Source organism: Lepidothrix coronata, unplaced genomic scaffold, assembly GCF_001604755.1.
Source record: "Lepidothrix coronata isolate B3197 unplaced genomic scaffold, Lepidothrix_coronata-1.0 Scaffold134, whole genome shotgun sequence".
Taxonomy (NCBI): Eukaryota; Metazoa; Chordata; class Aves; order Passeriformes; family Pipridae; genus Lepidothrix; species Lepidothrix coronata.
In genome coordinates, this window is record NW_016690314.1 from 728,389 (window position 1) to 748,552 (window position 20,164).

General features: G+C 52.5%; 1 protein-coding gene across 2 annotated transcripts in view; it reads right to left on the reverse strand.

Annotated features, from left to right (window-relative positions):
* The window catches only part of LMCD1 (LIM and cysteine rich domains 1), a 27,278-nt gene that overhangs the window by 6,623 nt on the left and 491 nt on the right, over positions 1–20,164 (reverse strand). Inside the window, exons 1-3 of one of the 2 annotated variants that reach the window (XM_017827122.1) lie at positions 18,637–19,174; positions 6,659–6,747; positions 4,648–4,903 (exon numbers count right to left, since the gene is read on the reverse strand). In XM_017827122.1, coding sequence (XP_017682611.1) covers positions 4,648–4,903; positions 6,659–6,747 — 345 coding nt within the window. In that variant the 5' untranslated portion in view covers positions 18,637–19,174. Of the gene's footprint in view, positions 1–4,647; positions 4,904–6,658; positions 6,748–18,636; positions 19,175–20,164 lie in introns of those variants that run through there. The other variant, XM_017827121.1, reaches the window with a different exon arrangement.

A 20,164-nucleotide genomic window follows, 5' to 3' on the forward strand; every position in this document is an offset into this window, starting at 1 on the left:
CCTCGGGATCAGCTCCATGTACTGCATGGCCTGGATGGGGAGAGACCAGTTACTGCATGGCCTGGATGGGGAGAGACCAGTTACTGCATGGCCTGGATGGGGAGAGACCAGTTACTGCATGGCCTGGGACAGGGACAGACCCAGTTACTCTGAGCTGTCTGTGGCAGGGAAGCACGAGCTTGGTGTGGGACGCTCTGCTCATCTTATGGAGTGGTGGCAGAAAACGTGACCCTTCCCCTCCCTTCTCCCTTTGAGGTGTTTTAACCCCACAGTTTGGAAATAAAAGGCTGAACTGGCTCTGATGCCAGTGGCAGGCAGGCTGTACTTAATCACTTCATCCTCAAAAACAGGTTGCCTGTTTTTGGAGAGGTTTTGTTTTGTTTCAAACAAAACCCAGCCTGCCAAGGAAAGCAAAGCAGCACGGACAGACCTGCTTTGCTGGCTCACACACAGATCCCAACACACCCTCCCTTGCTGGCACTACCAGGATACTTTTCTGTGTAATTTGACAAGGTTGCTGAAAAGTCTAAAAGCTCATAAACATCAAAATCCAAGACCAGTTTCCTTCTGCCTTGTGCTAGGATAGCGAGAGCTGCAGGGAGTGGGTAAGGGGCTGTACCTGGACCATCCCAGAGCCCCCAGGGCTGCACAGAGCACAGTTTACAGTAAAATATCCCCTTTTATCAAATAAAGGGGATATTTTATCAAAGATAAAAATATTATCTTCATACAGGAAAAAGTAGGGTCTGGAACATCAACAGGCACCAACTCCACCCCTCTATTGACTTCCCAGCAGAGGGAAGGTATTTGGTCTCCAGTGCCCTGTGATATGGAAAGGAAATGCCAAGACAATATCCAAAATAAAGTCTCCAATTCAACTGCCATTACCTTAAAGTCAGAGTAAGCCCATCTCTGTCCCAGGCTGGGTTAGTGCTTGTGGGATGTGGGGGCTGCACAGTTAACTTCTCTGACTGGGGATAAGGGAAGGGAGTTTCCCACTCCGGCATTTTTGCTATTGTAGTGTGAAGAGTGACAGGGCGGCCAGTTGGCTCCCTGCCATTCCCTGTCAGACCAACATCCAGCTGCATTAGATTTGCTTCTTACTGGGTCAGCACTTGGGAACTCAATTTAAAAAGAATTAGCAGAGAGGTTTAACTGTTTGTGGCACATGGGCTGGTTCAGACCAGGCTTTTAAATACAGAAATGTTTGTACAGCACCGAACAACTCATCACCCTGGGAAAAACTTCCAAGTCCCTTCCACCTGGGCTACTCTGAGCCAGAGAACAGTGCTGCCAGGCAGAATTCCTGAGAGGAAACTAGCAACAGATAATGATTTAATGGAAGCAGGGTTTCTTCCCTGCACCTTGGGGTGTAAGTTAAAATCACTGTACACTGGGATATTAGACATCACAACTCAGTACACTGTGTCCCTGTGCAATGGCAGGGCTGATGTCCAGTTTCCTGGGAAGGCTGGTGCTCTGTGGAAGAAGGGGCTGCTCAGGAACAGCAGGTTGGAGAACTGCAGGATGCTGGGGGAGTGATCCGGTGCACTAATGGCTTTTACAGGCGTGAGGAATCCTAATAGGAATGGCAGGAGAAAGGGACAAGAACTCCCTGACAGCTCCTCCCAGGCTCACACAGGCACTGCCGACAGTATCCAACAACTGCAAAGGGAAAACCAAACCTGCTGCTGTGTGACCAGGGACACCAGGACAGCACGTGCTGTCCTGCACTGCCCTCACCACAGCACCAGCTCCAGCAGAGCAGTGACATGGTGGGATCTGAATGGGAAAGATTCTTAACCCACTACCAATGTGCCAAGACTAATGAGCACTCACACACAGGAGAACAGCGTGGGCACCTGGAGCCTCCTGTTCCAGTGCAGCCTCTCCATTCCCAACACAAAGTGTCTGTGCCAAGAGCGAGAAAAGCAAAACCTCGAGCCTTCCTTAAAGCCTGCTCAGGGACAGGTTTCAATATCTGCCCCAACATGTGATGGGATGTCACTTCTTGATCAAGGGAATGCTTGAAGATATAATTGCAGATGTCATCAAATGTGTCCAGAGAAAAGATAAGGGAAAAAAAAATCCAACCTGACACCAAACATTGACATGAAGGATAATAAAAAGTTGCTACATCTGCTGCTACCACATATTGTTACAGTCAATGCTTCACTACGTTGCCTGGGTGCAGGTAATTTTAAGGAAGAGCATTTTAGGATTTCACTGTTCACTACTGATTTTGGAGCTATTTTATGACCTGTTCTTCTCCCTCTCCCCAGGGACCCTGAGTATCCACTTCATGACTTCTCCAGGCACCGCTTAATGAGAATGTGCTCTGAACTTCCTCCTATTATCGACCAACCACTTCAGCCCAGCGAGGTTAAAAGCCATCCCAAGTCTGCAGCCTGCCTTCAGAAGGAAACCACTGGAGCGAGGTAGTTATGCACTAACAGCTTTTTGGCACAAATCCCCTTTAAACTATCCCGAGAGTGGCTGACATCCAGCTCTTCTCAAAATTTGTCAAGTTGATCTTCAAGCCAAAATTTATCAACGTTGTCTCCAAGCTCCTGAACGTTGTTTATTTGAACCAAGATATATTCCAGCACATCCAGGCACGATAAAGACATCAAAAGCTTTCATAAAGTTTTTGACCCCCCACCTTCAGGGAGGTGGGTCAGGGTTGGGGCTTGTTTTTGGACACAGCCCTTGGCACAGGACCATGCTCCCCATCTGCCCTTTTTACCCTGAGTTCTTTCTATAAAACCTAAACAGAAATATTTTGTACCCTTGGAGCTGCCCCTTGCCAGCACCGCAGGGATGGAGCTGGATGCTGCAGGAAGAGGAGAGCTGGGATCTCCAGGGCCCCCCTGTGTCCCCAGACTCCCCAGTACCCCTGGGCTCCCATGGGGCTGCATTCAGGGTCACTCCAAACACACACTCCCAAGGGAGAGAGTGCAGGGCCATGAAAGATGAAATCAGCCCAGAAGCCACAGAGTTTGGGCACCCCTCAGGGCAAGGAGCCGGCCCTGCCCGAGGCACTGGCAGCACTGCTCTGCAGCCACCACGGATCCCAGGTTCCCCAGAAATCCCAGGCTGGGGGAAGAGCACCATCATTGTTCTGCCCATCCCTCACCAGCTCCCTGATTCCCCCTGGGACCTGTGGAAGGCTAACACCGGTCACACAAACATTCCTGCTGGGCCAGCTATCCCCAGAGCACAGGGAGGGCAGAGGTGGCTGCGGGCACACAATGGAGCAGGGGGGCACCAGGGTCACGGCCCCTCGTTAAGCCCAGTGCTGCTCCAATTAGCCCCCTGTGCATCCCCAGTACAGAGCTCACACCCCCCAGTCAGCCTGTCCAACGGGCTGAGGGCCGCTGGGTTTTAGGGAGAGTTAACCAGTCTGTCCCTGGGAATTGCAGCTGCACTTCCACATTTGTATCCCCAGTTCTTTTTCAAAAAAATCTGGTTGCAGTTTCAGCAGCTTTAAGCTATTTGTGTCATCCGAGGAGCAGAAGCTCTTCCCTGCCCACCCCTGACAGTGGAATACAGAATGGTTTTATACCACAGCACAGTGAAAAGCCAGTTAAATGCTTTCCTTCAAGAAATGCTCTGCTGGCTCACACTTCCACACACCGAAAACCACTTCCATCCCTTCCCACACAGCCTGTCCGGAAGGAAACTGGGCAGGGGAGGGAGGTGGAGCAGGGCTGGGGGCTTGGTTTCAGATCCAGGCCTTGGCACAGGACCACACTCTTTTTATCCTGAGTTCTCTTTACAAAATATTTTTTATTTGGGCCAGATTATGTTTAACTGTAAGGAAAAAAATTCCTAGCTCCAGAGCTGGATCTGGGAGGGGTTCCTCTGGCAGCAGAGGTGGGCAGAGCTCCTGCCCATGCAAGCAGGATACTCTCAGCACAGAGCTCAGCTCTGCTCCAGGCTCACATGCCCTGGCACGAGAAGCCTTCCTGCTCCTGTTCCTGGAGGCAGGAAGCTCCACAAGTCTGCTGGAACAGGGCTGGGCTGCTGCTACTCTTCAAAGGGAGTGTGAGGAGCCCTGGGAATGGAGGCTCTGAGCCCACTGCCCCAGGGGAGGACATCCTCCAGCAGCGAAGGGATGCTCCCTGTGAGCAGGAGATGGGGGGCCCTGGGGCACAACCACCCAGCTGCCCACCCAGTTCCACACTGCCCACCACCAGGAGAAGTCAAACCCCTTCCCGCTCCTCTGCTTGCCCAGCCCAGACACCCCAGGAAGGCCCGGAGGAATTGCTCCCACATCCTGCCTGGAGCTGGCAGATGCTGATGTGGGCTGTGCAGGGCTGTAGGACAGCAGGGATGGGATCTCTCCTCAGCAATGCTTTTATTAGATATGAGCTTTACCAACAGACTGAGCTCTCTACTTGTAAACTCCATTAAAACTTCTCCTAGAAATGTAAACCAACCTATAAACCCCAAAGGCATTCCATCCCCCTCTCCTACCTACTCTGCTTATTCATATGGTTTTCCAAAACACAGAGTGCTCTGTTCATCTCTGCTCTCTGAGGCAAACCAGGATTTACCGTTTCTCCCCAATAACTATTCCAGAGCTGAGTTCTGTTCCCGACTCAGCGACCCACCCAACAGGCCGTGGATGAAATGAAGCCTTACCAGCTTCTGGGCGAGCCCCGGAGGAGCCCACTCGTAGGTGATGGTGTCGAAGGTGGGGTCCTTGCCCGAGATGTTGGGGTTGGTGACGATCATGCGGTTCCTCTTGTAGACGCGGACGCCGTCGCCGCCCTTGAGCCGCGCGGTCAGCGAGGAGTACCTGGAGTCGGCCAGCAGGCGCCCGACCTTGCGGTCATCGTCCAGCTCCGAGCTCAGGCCGTGCTCCTCCTGGCTGCACTTGCACGACTTGCAGATCTTCCTGTGGGCCACAAGAGACATCACCCTCTGGGTGTGAGCTGGGCTGTGGGAGGCGGGGGGTCACGGAGCGTCAGCCTCTTCCAGGGGTTAAACCCAGCCCAGGGTCACACTGCAGGACAGAAGGCTCAGTACAATTCATGGAACGGGTTGGGTTGGAAAGGACATGAAAGCTCATCCAGTTCCACTCCCTGCCATGGGCAGGGACACCTCCCACTAGCCCAGGTTGCTCCAAGCCCCATCCAACCTGGCCTTGGACACTCCCAGGGATGGGGCAGCCACAGCTTCTCTGGGCAACCTGTGCCAGGGCCTGACCACCCTCACAGGGAAGAATTCCTTCCCATATCCCATCCAACTCTGTTCTCTGTCAGTGTGAAACCATTCTCCCTTGTCCTGTCACTACAAAAACTCCCACCTGTGGGGAGCTGCTGCTTCCCCTGAACTTCAAAAACCCCTTCAAGCATCATTAAACTGGAGATCAGTCTCCTCATCAGACTCCAATGGCCCAGCACCAGCCTCACCTCTTATGAAGCTTTACATGGCATTAAAAAAGTGACTGCTAGAAGGAACTGATGCTAAATTGACTATAATTTGAACTGTAATAGCTATAAATCACACAGACAAATGTCTGTCTGCTGGCCAGCATTGCCACCAAACACTAGTAACAAAAGGGACAAAGTAATTCTGACACAATCCTGAGGATTTCAGCAGGATCCTGGAGCAAGAATGAGTCAAACCAGCCTCTAATGGAGTCAATTAACAAAAAAAAAAGTAGTTCTTCCACCAAGTGAGTGTTTTAAAGTTTGGATTCCACCCAGCTGAGGTATCAAAACAGGGAGCTGACAGTGTCCAAGGCATTCCAGCTGCAGCCAGCACAGCTGGGCCACAGGCTCCCTGTGCTGCTGCTACGCACACATACAGACCCCGGAGCTCTGCAGGCACACAGAGAGGAGCCCAGTGTTGCAAGGCAGCTCAGGGGGCACTAATTCTCTTTTAATTAGTGACATATGTAGGGCTGCCTTCCATTTGAAAGCCCCTTTGTTGTCCTGTTAGGGCAGGGAGCAGCCTCCCATCCCTGCCCCGAGCAGGGCACGCTGGCCTGGGCAGCTCCCACCAGCTACTGCCACCAGTGGCTATTCACTTCAATTAGTGCTCTTAAAAGGAAATATTGAAGATGAAATCTCAAATGAGACGTTCTGGCACTAAGCACAGCATTTCAGCTGGGAGGAGGCAGGACGGGACCAGACACAGCACCAAGACTGAGCCTGTGGCTCTTGGTCACACCCCAGCTCTGAGCCCATGGACAAGGGTGACAGCCAGGCACTGAGCACAGCTCCTCCTGACCACGTGGGATTGTCATTTGGGTCTGCACTTCCCTGCCTCCACAGCCAGCAGGGCTGTTTGTTTTTAGTATTCCCAAACAAGTTGAGAGGGCAGCGTGTGGCAGGCAGGGGGCTGTGCTCTGGCACACACACAGTGCAGGGCACTGGGGGGCTGGCCAAGCACAGCAGGCTGCAGAGTGATAGCAAAAGTGGGACAAACCCACTGCATGGAGCCTCAGCTCGCTTTAAACACTTGTAGATGAGATTTGAACCCAAAGAATAAGAGAGCAGGAGCAGGGAGGAGGGGGATGGAGAGCAGGGGCATGAGCATCCCCTCAGCTCAGCATCTCTACTTTGCTCTCAGAGTCACCAGAGGCTGAATACCAACAGGACCCAAGGACATGGCCAGGCAGGGCCCCTCCAGGACAGGACATTACCTCCAGGAGTGTGGCTCGAAGCCCATGCAGGTCCCTCGGCAGCGCAGGCAGGGCACAGCTCTCCCCATCTGCGGCTGGCTCCCCGACATCTGCAAAAGAGCAGGACACCCTGTTGGAGAGGCTTTATCCTCAGGGGTTATCCCAGACAGAGCACTGAGAGTGTGCTTTGTCCTTCAGACATTGACTTCTTCAGCCATTCCTTATGTCCCATGAAGCCTCAAACCTCCCAGATGCCAACTGACCATGTCCATGCAGCCCCACTACACGTTCATTTAGGGATGCTTGGGATGAGGGTGTTCATCTCAAAGTGAGGGAAAATGGAACAGCATGGAGGGGGTGGCACATCAAAGCCAGTGAACATGGCCACACTGGGCAGCCACCTTCACCTCGTCCACTGAGACCTCAGGTCTCATTTAAAGGTGATTTTGATTCAGTTTGTACAGGTCATGTATTCCTCATGGATCTGTGCAATTCAGATCACACAGGAGACATGGAGGTGTGTTACCATAACCTGGTGCTAAACTTGTTTTACTGCAGCTGGGACCTCCTTGGTCTTTCTCCAAGGGTATTTTGGGCATGTGGCACATTTCCATGCTTCTAGCACTGGGCTTTATGGGTGACTTCCACAGTGAACAGGAAACAGTGGAAAGGCTCTGGGGAGGTGAGGGGGGGACATGGGGGATGCAGGGATGCAGTTGTGCTGCACTTTGTGCTGCTCACTGAACACAGAAAAAAGCCACTCATATCCATGGGCACTCACTGCTGCAGAGACATCCAAACAACCTCCCAACAGGAGAGACAAGAGCAAAAATCCACACCAGGAGCCAATACCATTGGCAAATAAACCTGTTTCAGTGTCTGTCCCATGAATTTATCAAACACAGCTTTCTGAACATGAAGAACGCAGGAGGGAATGGCAGGAGACAAAAACAAAGTGCTGCAGGAGGCACCAGGGCGAGGTGACACCACGAGACGCTGGATTTATCTCAGCCTGGATGTTTATACAGGAACTGTCAGGCTCTTGCTTGAAAGACACGTTTGTTCCCTGTAAAAATGAGCTGAAGGAAAAAAAGGACCGTCCCAGGCCCAGCAGGAGCAATGGCAGCACCACGGTCACCCCAGCTTAGCAGATCCAAGTCTGAGCAGTCAGAGATCAAACCACAGGGCTTAACCCACCATCCACCGCTGCAAAAAACACCACCTTCAGTCCCAAGGCATTGCCAGGGGGAGCTTTCTGACCTCCCATGCAGGTTTCTGACCACTCTGGACCTCACAGTCTGCATTTCCCATGAGGGCTCATGACATGCACAGGGTTCGCACCTCCCAGTCCCTTTTTGGGCCCTGCTCCCATTTATTGAGCTTTTATGGAAGATCTTTAATCTCCCTTGTTCTAGGCACTGACTATTCAAGACCTGTACACACCCTGAGAGCCCATCTGAATACCAGAACATCCTGACTGGGGAGGGACCCACGAGGATCATCAATGTCCAACTCCCTGGTCCTGGGACAAGCTCAAGGGCTCACACTCCAGCAAAGCACAGGTAAGGCTGCACAGGTTTCCAGTGCTGGGGAAGGCTGGTGCCTGCCCACAGAATCTGAGCCCATTCTATGTGTGTCTCCGAGCTGTGACAGTCTTTCATTACAAGATCATACACTATTTCAGTCACTACCAGTTACACTGGCAGAGGCTGCTCTTGCCAAAACCTATTTTCAAAGGGAGGGATCAACAGCAGTAAAAGAACAGGTGAAAGAACAGATGCTGCTCCCCAGTCCTGTGGGGCCCTTGTGCTGCCCCAGCTCTGTCCAGCTCCAGGTTCTGCAGCTCTGCCCGGGTGTGAAGCCAGTGAAGATGCTTTCAGCCCTCCTTCCTTCTGCATCCACCTGCCCCACTTCCAGCACCAGCTCCCAGGGTCCTCAAAGCTCCTGCGTGGATCTGGGGCACCCCACGGTCTTCTCTGACATTCAAACTCATTCTGCAGCTTCAGGAGGATGAGGTTATTTGATGGCACTCAGGAAAGACATTTCATTTATTTGGAAACAAGTAAAATTTGCTAACAAGGACAAAGGTTCTATAAACAGATGTTCTAGAAATGACCAGAGGTTTGTTTGCCAGTTTTAAGGTAGATGACAGGCCTTTACATGCCTTTTTTTTTTGCCCAGAACTAATAAGTCTCTACACAAGGCTGCTCATCCTGGAAAAACACAAAGGGGTACAAAATGGCCCATTTCAGCTCCTTGTGCCCTAGGACTGCTAGTTCACTTCTGCCTCATCTTTCACCTGTAATTTTCACTCAATTTTCCACCTGCAGTTTGTCCCAAGATTTTGAAGCCAGTGAAAAGACCTCTCACCCCAGGAGTTAATAAAAATAAATCTTAAAAATGACCTTAACATGCCCAAACACTCCACTCTGTCTCTAATATCCAGAAAGAGAGAACATTTTTGGTTCTTCAGCCATGTGCCAGCTCTCCAGGAGGGATAAAGGCATCTAAGATTTCCATGTAACATTCACAATCCTGCCAGTTCTGGAGCCATGTCCCAGGTACCCACTGACTGATGGGTTTAACTGACTCTGATCTTAGTGAGTCAGACAGAAGCTGAGTATCAGCAAGACACTGTGAGTGGTGGTTTATCTAAAATACAAACATCTGGATTAAATAAACTCACTGGGAAAAGGTTCATTACACACAAGGGGAAAAGCCCAGGGAAAAGCACAGTCAGTAGCAAGAAGCAGCATGTAAGCCCTCCTAAAACAACCTGACACTGGAGTCCAAGGAAGTGTCACTGCAAGAACTCAGCCCTTTGGGATGACACCAGCCAGTGATCCCCACACGGAGACAAACCCCGTGTGCCACTTCCTTGCTTCAGTGAGAACAAGTCCCTTTCTTGGTAATTTATTCTACTTGTTCAAACATGATTCCTGTTCCCTGCCCAAGTTCAATCAAGGTTAACTGCTCCTCACTCCAAATGCTGCCAGCAGTGGCTTGGGCACTGCTGTCTCTTGCCAAGGGCAGGGTGAGTGTCCTGCAGCCCACAGTGGGCAGAGCTGGGGTCCCACGGGTGCTCCCCCACAGCACCGTGGGTGAACAGCCAGCTCAGGTGGATGGACGTGTCTGACCAGTGCTCCCGGGGGCCTTTGGGCTCTAAACAAAAGCTGGGGATCCATTTCTCCAAGACAAAACCAAGGAAGTCTGAGCCATTACTTTTGGGCACATACAGCTTCAGGCATGTGCAGGAGACTTGGTCCCCAGCCCTCCCACCTCTGCCCTGCTCTAGCCAGGATGAGACCACACCTTGGAGACCAGGAGCTCCAGTGTACAACCAGAGCAGCTGTGGCTGCTCCATCCCCGGAACTGTCCAAGGCCAGGTTGGACGGGGCTTGGAGCAGCCTGGGCTAGTGGAAGGTGTCCCTGCCCATGGCAGGAGGCTGGGACTAGATAAGCTTTAAGGTCCCTTCCAACCCAAACCATTCTAGGATTTCATGATTTTGTGACCACCTCAGGAACTCCTGCTTGCAGTGTCAGCAGCAGGAGGCTCCTCACCATGTGAGTCTGGAGCTACAGGAAAACACATGGGGGAAACACTCTGCAAACTGGGAGGTTCCTCAAGCCAATACGTGGCTCCTGAGATGGCTCAGGTCTCTCTGCCCTTGGAGGGGCAGGTCTGCAGCAGTAGGGGAAGGTGCTGAGATGGCAGTTCATCCCCACTGCTGCTTCGGTGACCCCATGGAGCTTCAGGGACATCCCTGTGGCACAGACAGGTCTTGCCAGGGCACCAGGAGCAGCCTGGGTGCACTTGCCCACCAGCTGCAGCACTGCCATGCCCTGCAAGCTCAGATCTGGGCAGTGTCTCCTCAAGGGTCCTGAAAGCCCAGCCAGGTCTCTGAAGGAGAAAGTGATTCCTCACCCCCTTGGAAGCAGAGGGAGACTTGAGCCACTCTCATTCCCACCCCTGTGCAGGGCCCAAACGGAGCAGGCGCCGCTGCCCGCTCAGCAGCACGTCCTGCCCAGACACGGAGCTTCTGCTCACTGCTCTGCTCCAGCTCCTCACATAGGCATGAAAGGAGATTTCTTTTAAAAAAAATATGCAAGACACTGCAAAAAAACCCAAACCCAGTAAGATAATGTGAAACAAATGCTCCAACTATCTCAGGCTCCACCTATGGCCAAGCCCATCCGGGAACTGCAGCTGAACTTTGGCATCACCTTAAGATAAAGAGTTTGAAGACATTTGTAATGCTTAAAAAAAATAAAAAGATAAAACCAGGCCCATGTCAACAAACTGCTTAAAGAAAAGAAAATCCTGCTCGCCAGGACTAGATATACACTCCTTGCAACATTTCTGTTTTGGCTTTCCATGCCTTAGAGCATTCTTGCTGTTAGAGGAGAGAAAGCAAGACAGGGCAGAGGAAATTCTTGGGTAGTGAAATGATAGGAAACAGAGGCCATTCTACCCACAAAAACATCTCTGAACAGGCTCAGGAACACGCTGGTAATACCATGGTTTGCTGTTCCACTGGCCAAAGGCAGGGCCATCCAGAAAATAGAGAGCCCATAATGATAAGTGACAAAGAAAGAACCCAAACATGGCTCCATCTTGGTTCAGAGCTTGAGGACTCCTCTGGAAAGGAACACTGAGCTTCCCAGGAAAGTCAAGTGAGATGGACCCCTGGCTAGGAGCCATAAGCAGGTCAGGGTTCAGCCCTGACACCTCTGGTCAGCAGCATCACTGGCCACTGTGGAGGGTGATGGGGTGCCAGAGGGTCACCAGCCCAACTGGCAGGTTAATCTGGACTTTCATTCTCAGAGGAACTCAGGCCTGAAATAAGGTTCAGAGTTTTGGCAGGTTTGGCCAACACAGCCATTAATCAAGACCATCAAAGGCTCGTTACACTTCCAAGACAGTTACACCCCCTCTCCTGGACAAGCTGGTCCCACAGACACTGACGGGACACGAGGCTGGACTCAGCTGCTCTGACTCCTGTGCTCAGTGCCAGGGGAGAGTACGAGTGTCAGGGAGATCCAAGAGCAGGGTGAAGGGTATCCATCCTGCAGCAGTGTCATCCCTCCCTGCTGGGGAGGTCACCCACAGCTCTCCAGTCACAAAAGGGCTTTGGGGACACACTGCCACAGCCACAGCTCCGGGAGGGACGAGCAAAGGGGGGCCCTCCTGCTTCCAGAGGCTTCTGGATCCCAAAAGCACTTATTGCACAACTCCCTATTTGGAGACTGAAAACGGTGCTGGAGACACGTAACTACCTCAAGTATGTTTTCTCCTCCTTTTTAGGGAGGGAAGAGGAAAAGCTGGTTTCCAAAAAGTTACTCCAAGTTCACAACAGCCCTTCATAGCCGAACTCCTCGTTTCACCTCTCCTTGCAGTCAGAGCACTTCCCAGTACCCACAGCAAGCTCAGTCCAAACCCTTCCCTGCAGCCTCTGGAAGACCCTCCTGCAGCCTCAGCATTGGATACCCTGCCCCTAAATAACAGCCATGGCAGAAGAGAGCTCAGGGACCACGTGAACCTTTGGGTGGGTTCCTCCAGCCGCTAAGAATTTTGGAGATTAACAACTAACTCTGAAACAGACCCTTGAACAATGGAAAAGGGAAAAGTCTCACAATATTCACATGGGTGGGACCAGTCTCCTCAGCACAATTGCTGAGGAGTTTTGGGATATGGATGGATAGCACTTAATTTGTTGTCATTAGTTGACTATAATAGAGTTAAGCTTGCATAATAATAGGAAGCCAGCTCAAATTTCCTTGAGGATTTCCAATAAATGGAGGGTGTAAGGGTTTACATCCAACACAAGAGGTTTCTATCCCAACAAGGGGAGTGCTGCAAACTCTGGGGAAGCACAGCACCGTCGGATAAAGTGAAGCTGGACTTACATGGGCTGCAGGGAAAATCAGCCAAACCCAACAACACAGTGTTAATGCATCCAAGTTAAACCAGGAACGACGCCAGATGCTGCACATACAAAAAGCCCGTTGGTTGCATTTTCCTTCCTATTGTGGGTCCAGACAGGCAGATTTGCTGTCATGCCTTATTGCACACAGCCACGTGTGGCACCCAAGTGTCCCTTCCCAGTCCCACACAGCAGTGACAGGCAGCCTGTTCACCCAACCCGGGGACCTCTGAACTCTCCTCACAAAGGACCAGCTTGGCCTCCAGCACCTTTATTCCTGGTTTGGATGGGCAATCTGCCTCACTCAGCATTCTCCTAGATAGCTTTCCCATCTGGGAAAACCTCTCAATAAATTCCTTGGGGAGGAGGGTCACCTGCTTCTCACTGAACCTGCCTCTCAAACCGTTGGGGGAAATTACCCTCAGAGACACCACGGGAGAGCTGAAAAGTTCCAACAAGCTCCACTGTAGACCTGTTCCTCAGGATCCAGTGCTGAGCATGGCCTGGGGTGAGTGCTGCTCCAGCTCCAAGTGCTGGCAGAGATCACTCGAGCTGAGCTCACTGCAGGTACCAGTGTTGGAGCCAACACTGCCCAGGCTCCTGCTGGGGATGCCAAGTGATGCCACCCACTTCACTTGTCCTAAATGAGCATTAAGACAAAAACTGAGATACTGAAGGAATCCAACAAACCAGCCCCGGGTGGGATGAAATCCCCATGTCCCTGCTGGAGAACAAGGAGCTCAGTCTGAGTCCCCTCAGGGTTTGTTTGGCTCATCCTCTCTTCTGGAACAGATCCTCCCTGAGTCTCCTGTGCCAGAGCCCCGTCTGGTTCCACTGCTCTGCTGCTCCTCAGGGATGGTGTTGCTGCTTCTGCTTATCAGGCAGAGGCGAGGTCTGATGGCATGGGGCTGACACGTGCCAGCCCTGCAGACATCCCTCCCTCCAGACATTCCCAGCCTGGGACTCTGCATGCAAACCTACAGCACTTGGACCAACTGAAGTATAAAAATATCAGCTCTTAAGGATTTTTCTTTCCACTTCACCCTGACACACCAGAGCAGAAGTGGCACAGCAGAACTGCCACTCCTGGAACACCTGACCTTGGCCAACAGTCTTACACACTGACTATTATTGACTATTCATTTTTTCCCCTCCTGCTGATGTCCAACAAACTGAATGATCTGGGCTGAAAGGGACCTTTAAGATGAACACATTCCTTGACTACACCTGATGCCCAGTGAGGTCCAGCCTCAGGTGTGCTCAGGACTAACATCCAGTCCTGGTACAGAACAGTCCAAAACATCCCCTGCACCTGCTGCAGGAGAGCTCAGCTCAGTGGAACATGCAGGTCTGTGCTGGCCAAGCTATGCTGAATTTCAGGAGGGACTCCATGAGTGCATCTGCAAGTGGAATAAATCTGTGCAAGGGCAAACAACTGCCCCTAAAAGTGCATTAACCAATACACACGCTCACTACTGCCCTTCTGAGAACAGCACAGGGCTGGTTTGATCTATTTTCTTCTCATTTTTATAGACAGAAAACATCTATTGTAATCATGACCTGAAAGCAATTTGTTTCCCTGCCAGATTCTGAGCAAGCAGTTATTCCAATTACCACACTCACAGGGAAAAAAAATCCCTTACAAAAGGCTGTCTTTCATCTCAAATTCTCTCTATGGGATTTATTTAAGGCACCAGTGAATGGGTTGGTATCATCTGGAATACCAGAAGCACTTATTAAACTTTGCAGAGTAAGAAGTTTGTTGCCTTATATTTTAGCAACAAAAAGACCAGGAAAAGGCACCAATACTGGAAGAAACTATTTCAATGGAGCTGCCAAATCCCAGCCTACGGGATGACAGAGCTCCAACAACCAGGGCCTCTGCAAATACCTCGCTCTTCCAAGAGCACATAGCTGGCAACATTCCTTTCTTCACTAACAATGTGTGAATTAATGATAAGAGATAGGCAAATGCTGAAAAATCAGATGAACAGATTTTTCCACAAGCCAGACAGTGCTTCAGATATTTGGGCTTAATTATAAACCCAAACCAAGCCATGAGGACATACCTGGAACAGGAAGAACCCACCCAAATTTAATTAAACAGCAGCTGTGCTGAGTTCCAGAGCACTCAGGTAAGTGTTAAAGTGTGACCTCCAGTTACCTGCCCAGAGCCAGCTGTGTCCTTCCCACCTCCTGCAGCAGGAGAAGGTGATGGATTGTCACCGGGAATGGGGGCTCAGTCACTGCCATGATGCACTGCTGGAGCTGCTTCCATCAGATTTCCATAGAACAGCTGATTTAGTCCTAAATATCTCTCAGCAGCAGAAGGATCTTTACAGTCAAGGAAACAGGAGAAAGCTGAAGGTGGGCACAAGGGCCTGGGCCTCCCATCCCTCTCCTTCACCCCATCCTGCATTGCAGCCTTACCATGTCAGCTCCAAGGAGACCATGGAATGTGGCCACCTATCCCAAACCCCTCCAAAGTCCTCACATGCCCATCCAGCTGTGCAAAATGCCAAAAAATGACTGGGGCATGAGGTAGTTCAGAGGAAAGGCACAGTGAGCTAACAGCCCTGGCAGCTACTGCAGAGCTGTCCCACCAAGCCCTGGGTCTGCAGGGCTGGTCCTGATCCAGGACAGGTGCTGCTCACTGACTCCATCCTGGTGCTCTGGATTAGGACACAGGCTGACAGGAGCCCAGGCAGTCCTCCTGCTGCAGCTGGCACCTGTGGATGCTCTGTGCTTGTCCAAACTGACTGGGCAGCATGTGAGATAGGAAAACAGGGGATAGAATTATTTTTTACCTGGAGCTTCATAATCTTGACACAAGTTTTCCTGTTAGAAGGGAAATAAAGTAAGATGGTTTTGAGCAACAGGTTTCCAGGTCTTCAGAAAGAGCAAATAAACAAGCCCAAGTGAATCTTGTGGCTGGTGATGCCCTGAACCCCAAGGCAGAAGCTGAGGGGCTGTGCCACCCCAAATACTGGCAAGACACAGGTATCCAGCCACCAGGCTTTTGGGTGAAGTTGCTTTCCTGTGTTCCTCTGACATAACCAAGTGATGGAGTCAAAGCATTGGGAGTAGATGAGATGGTAAAAGCAAACAACTGCCCAGAAACCTTCCCCTTTCTCTAAATAAAATAGTAGCTCCAAGCTGGGACATCCGAGTACTGCCTTTCCTGAATGGCTGAGATACAATATTTCCTTTTTAAAAAAAGAGAAAAACCTCAGCCTACACAAATACTCCAGACACTGCCTCCCTGCAGCACCAGCGGGATTTTGTAACTTGTAAATTGTATTTTATGGGACTTGATTTAGCTCTGAGTCCAAGTCCCAAAATAAGCTCCTTAACCCCTGTGCTGCTTTATGATTTCATGTCTATAAATACTTGCCCAGAGCAGGTTTCTGCATTAAGATCAACATCTGCTTCCCTGTGACAGCTGCTTCCTCCCCTGGGCTCCAACACAAGGACGCTGTTCTGGGAGCAGGAGTTTCAGTCCCATGCGGTCAAACCAGCTTTCAAAGCTGGCACAGCCATCTCCCTGGGCCACCAGCCACGCACGTGTGACCTGTCCCCAACACCGGGACCCTCATCCATCACGAGGGGGCTTTGCAGAGAAGGTACCAACTCCCCATGGGAACTGAGCTCCTGCTGGCAGGGACCACAGCCAGAAGGGATGAGCACGAAAGGGCTGCAAGGGACAAACAACTCCCAGTGGTGTAATTGTTGAAAGTTATGAGGTCCAAGTCCCCAGAGCCGAGATGAAGCTGTTTGTACAGCTCTGACAGCGTTTACACAACTGAGCAGCAGCACGTTCAAAGGACTCGGTGCTGGCTCTGCAGCCCCTCTGGGCAGGCACAGCTCCTGCCACCCTCACCACTGCCTGCCCAAACTGCTCACGGTGCTGTGGGACACAACAGACTCCGCAGATGTGTCCCACAGGAAATCTCTGGGCAGAGCACCCCATTATTTGGGAGCTGAGTGTCCTTCCCCACAGAGCTGGGCACCTGCCAGGCCCTGGAGAACAGCTCGGGGCTCAGCCAGGCACCTGCACACCCTGAGCGAGGGACCTGGTTTATGAAAGCATGAACAAAAAAGCTGCCTTTAATGTGTTCCTCAAGTTTTTAAAAGCTCTAAAATTTTGGATTTTATCAAGGGCAAGCTCCCAGTCCCTACCAGCATTCCCATCCACATCTGCAGATACATGCAGAGGGGTTTTCAATCATCCAGGTACTCTGCTGATGGAGAGGGAGCTCCTGCCTCTCCCCAAGGCCCCCAGAGCATACCTGGAGCCCATTTATCCCTGCAACAACAACGCTTCTGTCCTGTCCTACAGGCTGCTTCAGATGTTTGCAAGTCCTGTGCTAAAGAACTGAAGAAAGAAAAAGTTAAAGAATCAAAATTTGTATTAACTGAGCAAACTTTACCTTGGCTTTGATGGGTGCTTTTAGCTCAGTGGGTTATTTTGTTCTCCTGACAAGAAGGGACAGAGTTTAGTGAGAACAGTACCCAAGCCCAGTGCCCGCCCGGCCAGCTGGCCCCGCTGCAGCGCCGTGCCAGCCATCGCACCAGCTCTGCTCCCAGCTTTAACTCTCCATTTACAACTTCATCCAAACAACCCCTGTGCCAAACGGAACGCTGTCCCACTCATGCTGCTTTAATTTCCTCAGAAAGAATCCCAGAATGCGCTAGGCAAGACATCAACAATAATTAAACCCAACAGTGATTGAAAATCAAATTTTTGGGGCCTCGCAACAAGCCCTAATGAGTTCCAGACTTGCCTTCCCCGACTTGCTCAGACTGGCTGTGTGACACTGCCAAGCCAAATTAAAATCTGACAGTACTCCACGCCGTGCCCAGAAAAAGTGCCCGTCTCAGGATTCAGGAAATTAAACAGCCGTCTGCTGCGGAGACGCCCGTTTGTCTTTGCACATGGATTATTCACACACTGATCCAGAGCCTGCATTATTCTTTTCCCTTGTTTTCATTATGTCACTTCATATCCCTTTTGAAGTGCAAACTAGCTGGGACTTCTTTTTTTATAGTGCTGTGTTCAGGTGAGAGGAGACAGGCAGCCGGGCAGCAGAGCCCTGCAGACCAGGGCACCACCCCCTCGCCCCCACAGGGGTTACACTCGGCACAGCCCAGAGGGGGCCCCGAGAGGGTCTCCCAGCAGAACTACACCTTCCACTGCAGGCACTTTGTGCTTTTCCCTCATGGATTTAAGTGGAATAAAGATGGCATCTTGTCCTTTGCCCTACCACCAAGGGGAGCTGAGGATCCAGCCACATGTTTGGGGAAGGCTTGAGGGTTTCTGCATCCATGAGCCTTTTGGGGTGCACTGTGAGCCTTATGACACACCACTGTGAGCCTTCACTGCTCCACTCCCTGCAGACAATGCCCCAGAAGCTTCTGGGAGATGGGTCCAGTGCAGAAATAGCTTTGCCAGGGTGTGTTTCTGCTCCACAGCATGGAATTTGCTCAGCACTCCTTGCTGCCTACATCCAGCCCTGTTCCTGTGCTCTCTCCCACGAGGACACCCAGCCTGGAGCTGTGGCAGGGGCTCAGCCCTGCTCAGCCTTCCCTGCTCCAGACAAGGCAGGAACTGAGCTGCTGTAGCAGACCCAGCCTGCCCACAGCCCGCACACAGCCCCACGGAAAAGGGTCAGTTCTCACTCCCATGGGATCCACTCCACTCCATCTCACACACTTCCCGAGTGCTCCAGCTGGCACCCAGAGGTGCCCCCACGGGAACTGTGGCAGACAGGACCCTGTGGATGTGCCCAAGGGTTATCAGCAGCAGGGACCTGCTGGCAGGGGACACATTGCTCTGAGTCTCTGGGCATGACACACTAGGAGCCCTTCCCTGCAGCTCCCACCAAACCCTGGCCACCCCTTGCAGGGGCAGGGTCACCCTGCAGTGCCACACTGGGGGTGCCTGCCCGTGCCAGCAAGCACTGACAGTGCCACGGCAGGCAGCCAACAGGGTCAGCAGGGACAGCGAAGGTGGCAGTGCTGGAAAGAGGAGCAAGGGAGGGAGGGAAGGAGGAACCCCAAAGCCCTCAGTCTCACCTCAAAGCATCATGTATGTCAGGCAGGACACAGGGAGAGTAGGAGCACACAACACAGCCCCAGTCACCCAGACCAGGCACAGACAGCAACTCCTGCTGCCAAACACCAACCTTTGCCCGGGGCATCCTGCGAGGAGCAGCCAGTCCTCAGTAAAACCCGGCAAACAGTTTTTCTTGGGATCCAGCAGTGGCTCAGTTCAAACCTAACCTAACAAGGAGCTACACCTTGACAACAGAGGCTGACCTTCTCATCCCGACAGGCAGGGAGGGACCTCCAAGGTCAGCACCGGCAACAAACTTCCTGGCAAAGGGCAGCATCCCCCCTGGTGAAGGTTCTGCAGGTGCCCCAGTGCCCTGGGAGACCCATGGATGCTGGTCCCAGGGCACAGCACTCGGCACTGCCTGCTCGGGGCCAAGCTGGCACCAAGAGATGGAATCTCAGCAAGCTGGCAAGGGGCACTGAACTCATCCCCGAACCACGCGGTGACAAAGGTGCAGAGAGGAAGGTCGTGAAAGCAGCTGCTCCCTGACAACCCATTCCACACGCTTTTATCTGCCAACTAGAATCCCTTCCATCCAGCTCAGTGCCATGCCAGGAGGGCCTGTCGGCTATTCTGTCCCCATCCAAGGACACTGTGGCACAGCTGTGATTTCCTGGAGCGAACACTTCCAGACGGTCTGGAAGGGCACAAGCATGTCCCCCAGGACCCCAGCTCAGCGCAGCTGTGCCTTACACCAGTTAATTCAGACAACAAACAGTCGCTTTTCCAGCAAAAGCTTTGGTGGAGTAACTTTTTGTACCGAAAAAAGCCCAAACCCAGGAGCAGTGCTGGGCACTGCGGGTGGGCAGTCCCGGAGCAGGGCTGGAACTCACGGGTGGATGTGCCTATGGAGGGGCAGGGAGGAGGGAAGGACTTCAGGGATGGGGTCTGTTCCCTCCCGGCCCAGAGTGGGGGCTTCTGTCCTGTCTCAGCCCTGAGCTGGGAGGGTTTGTTCTCCTGCCGGCACAGCGCTGGGCAGAACACGGGAGATGAGGAATAGGGGGAAAAAATAAAACCCCGGAGTTTCTCAGCCGTGCCGGTGCCCGGTGGGCGCTCGCCCCTCCCGCGTCTCCCCGGACGCGGCTCCCGCTCGGTGCGGCCTCGCTGGCGTCCCCCGGGAAGGGAAGCACAGCCCGGTCCCCCCTTCGGACCCACCCGGGGCTCTGCTGGGGAGGGGGGGTACAGCCCGGTGCCCATTCCCCGGAGTGGTTCCCGGGGCAGGGGGCACAGCCCGGTGCCCCGACTCGGGATCAGTTCCCGGCCCGTTCCCGCACAGACCCGGGATGTGTTGCCGGTGTGTTCCCGGCCCGTTCCCGCACAGACCCGGGCTGTATTCCTGGTCCGTTCCCGGCCCGTTCCCGCACGGCCCCGGGATCTGTTCCCGGTGTGTTCCCGGTCCGTTCCCGCACGGCCCCGGGATCTGTTCCCGGTGTGTTCCCGGTCCGTTCCCGCACGGCCCCGGGATCTGTTCCCGGTGTGTTCCCGGTC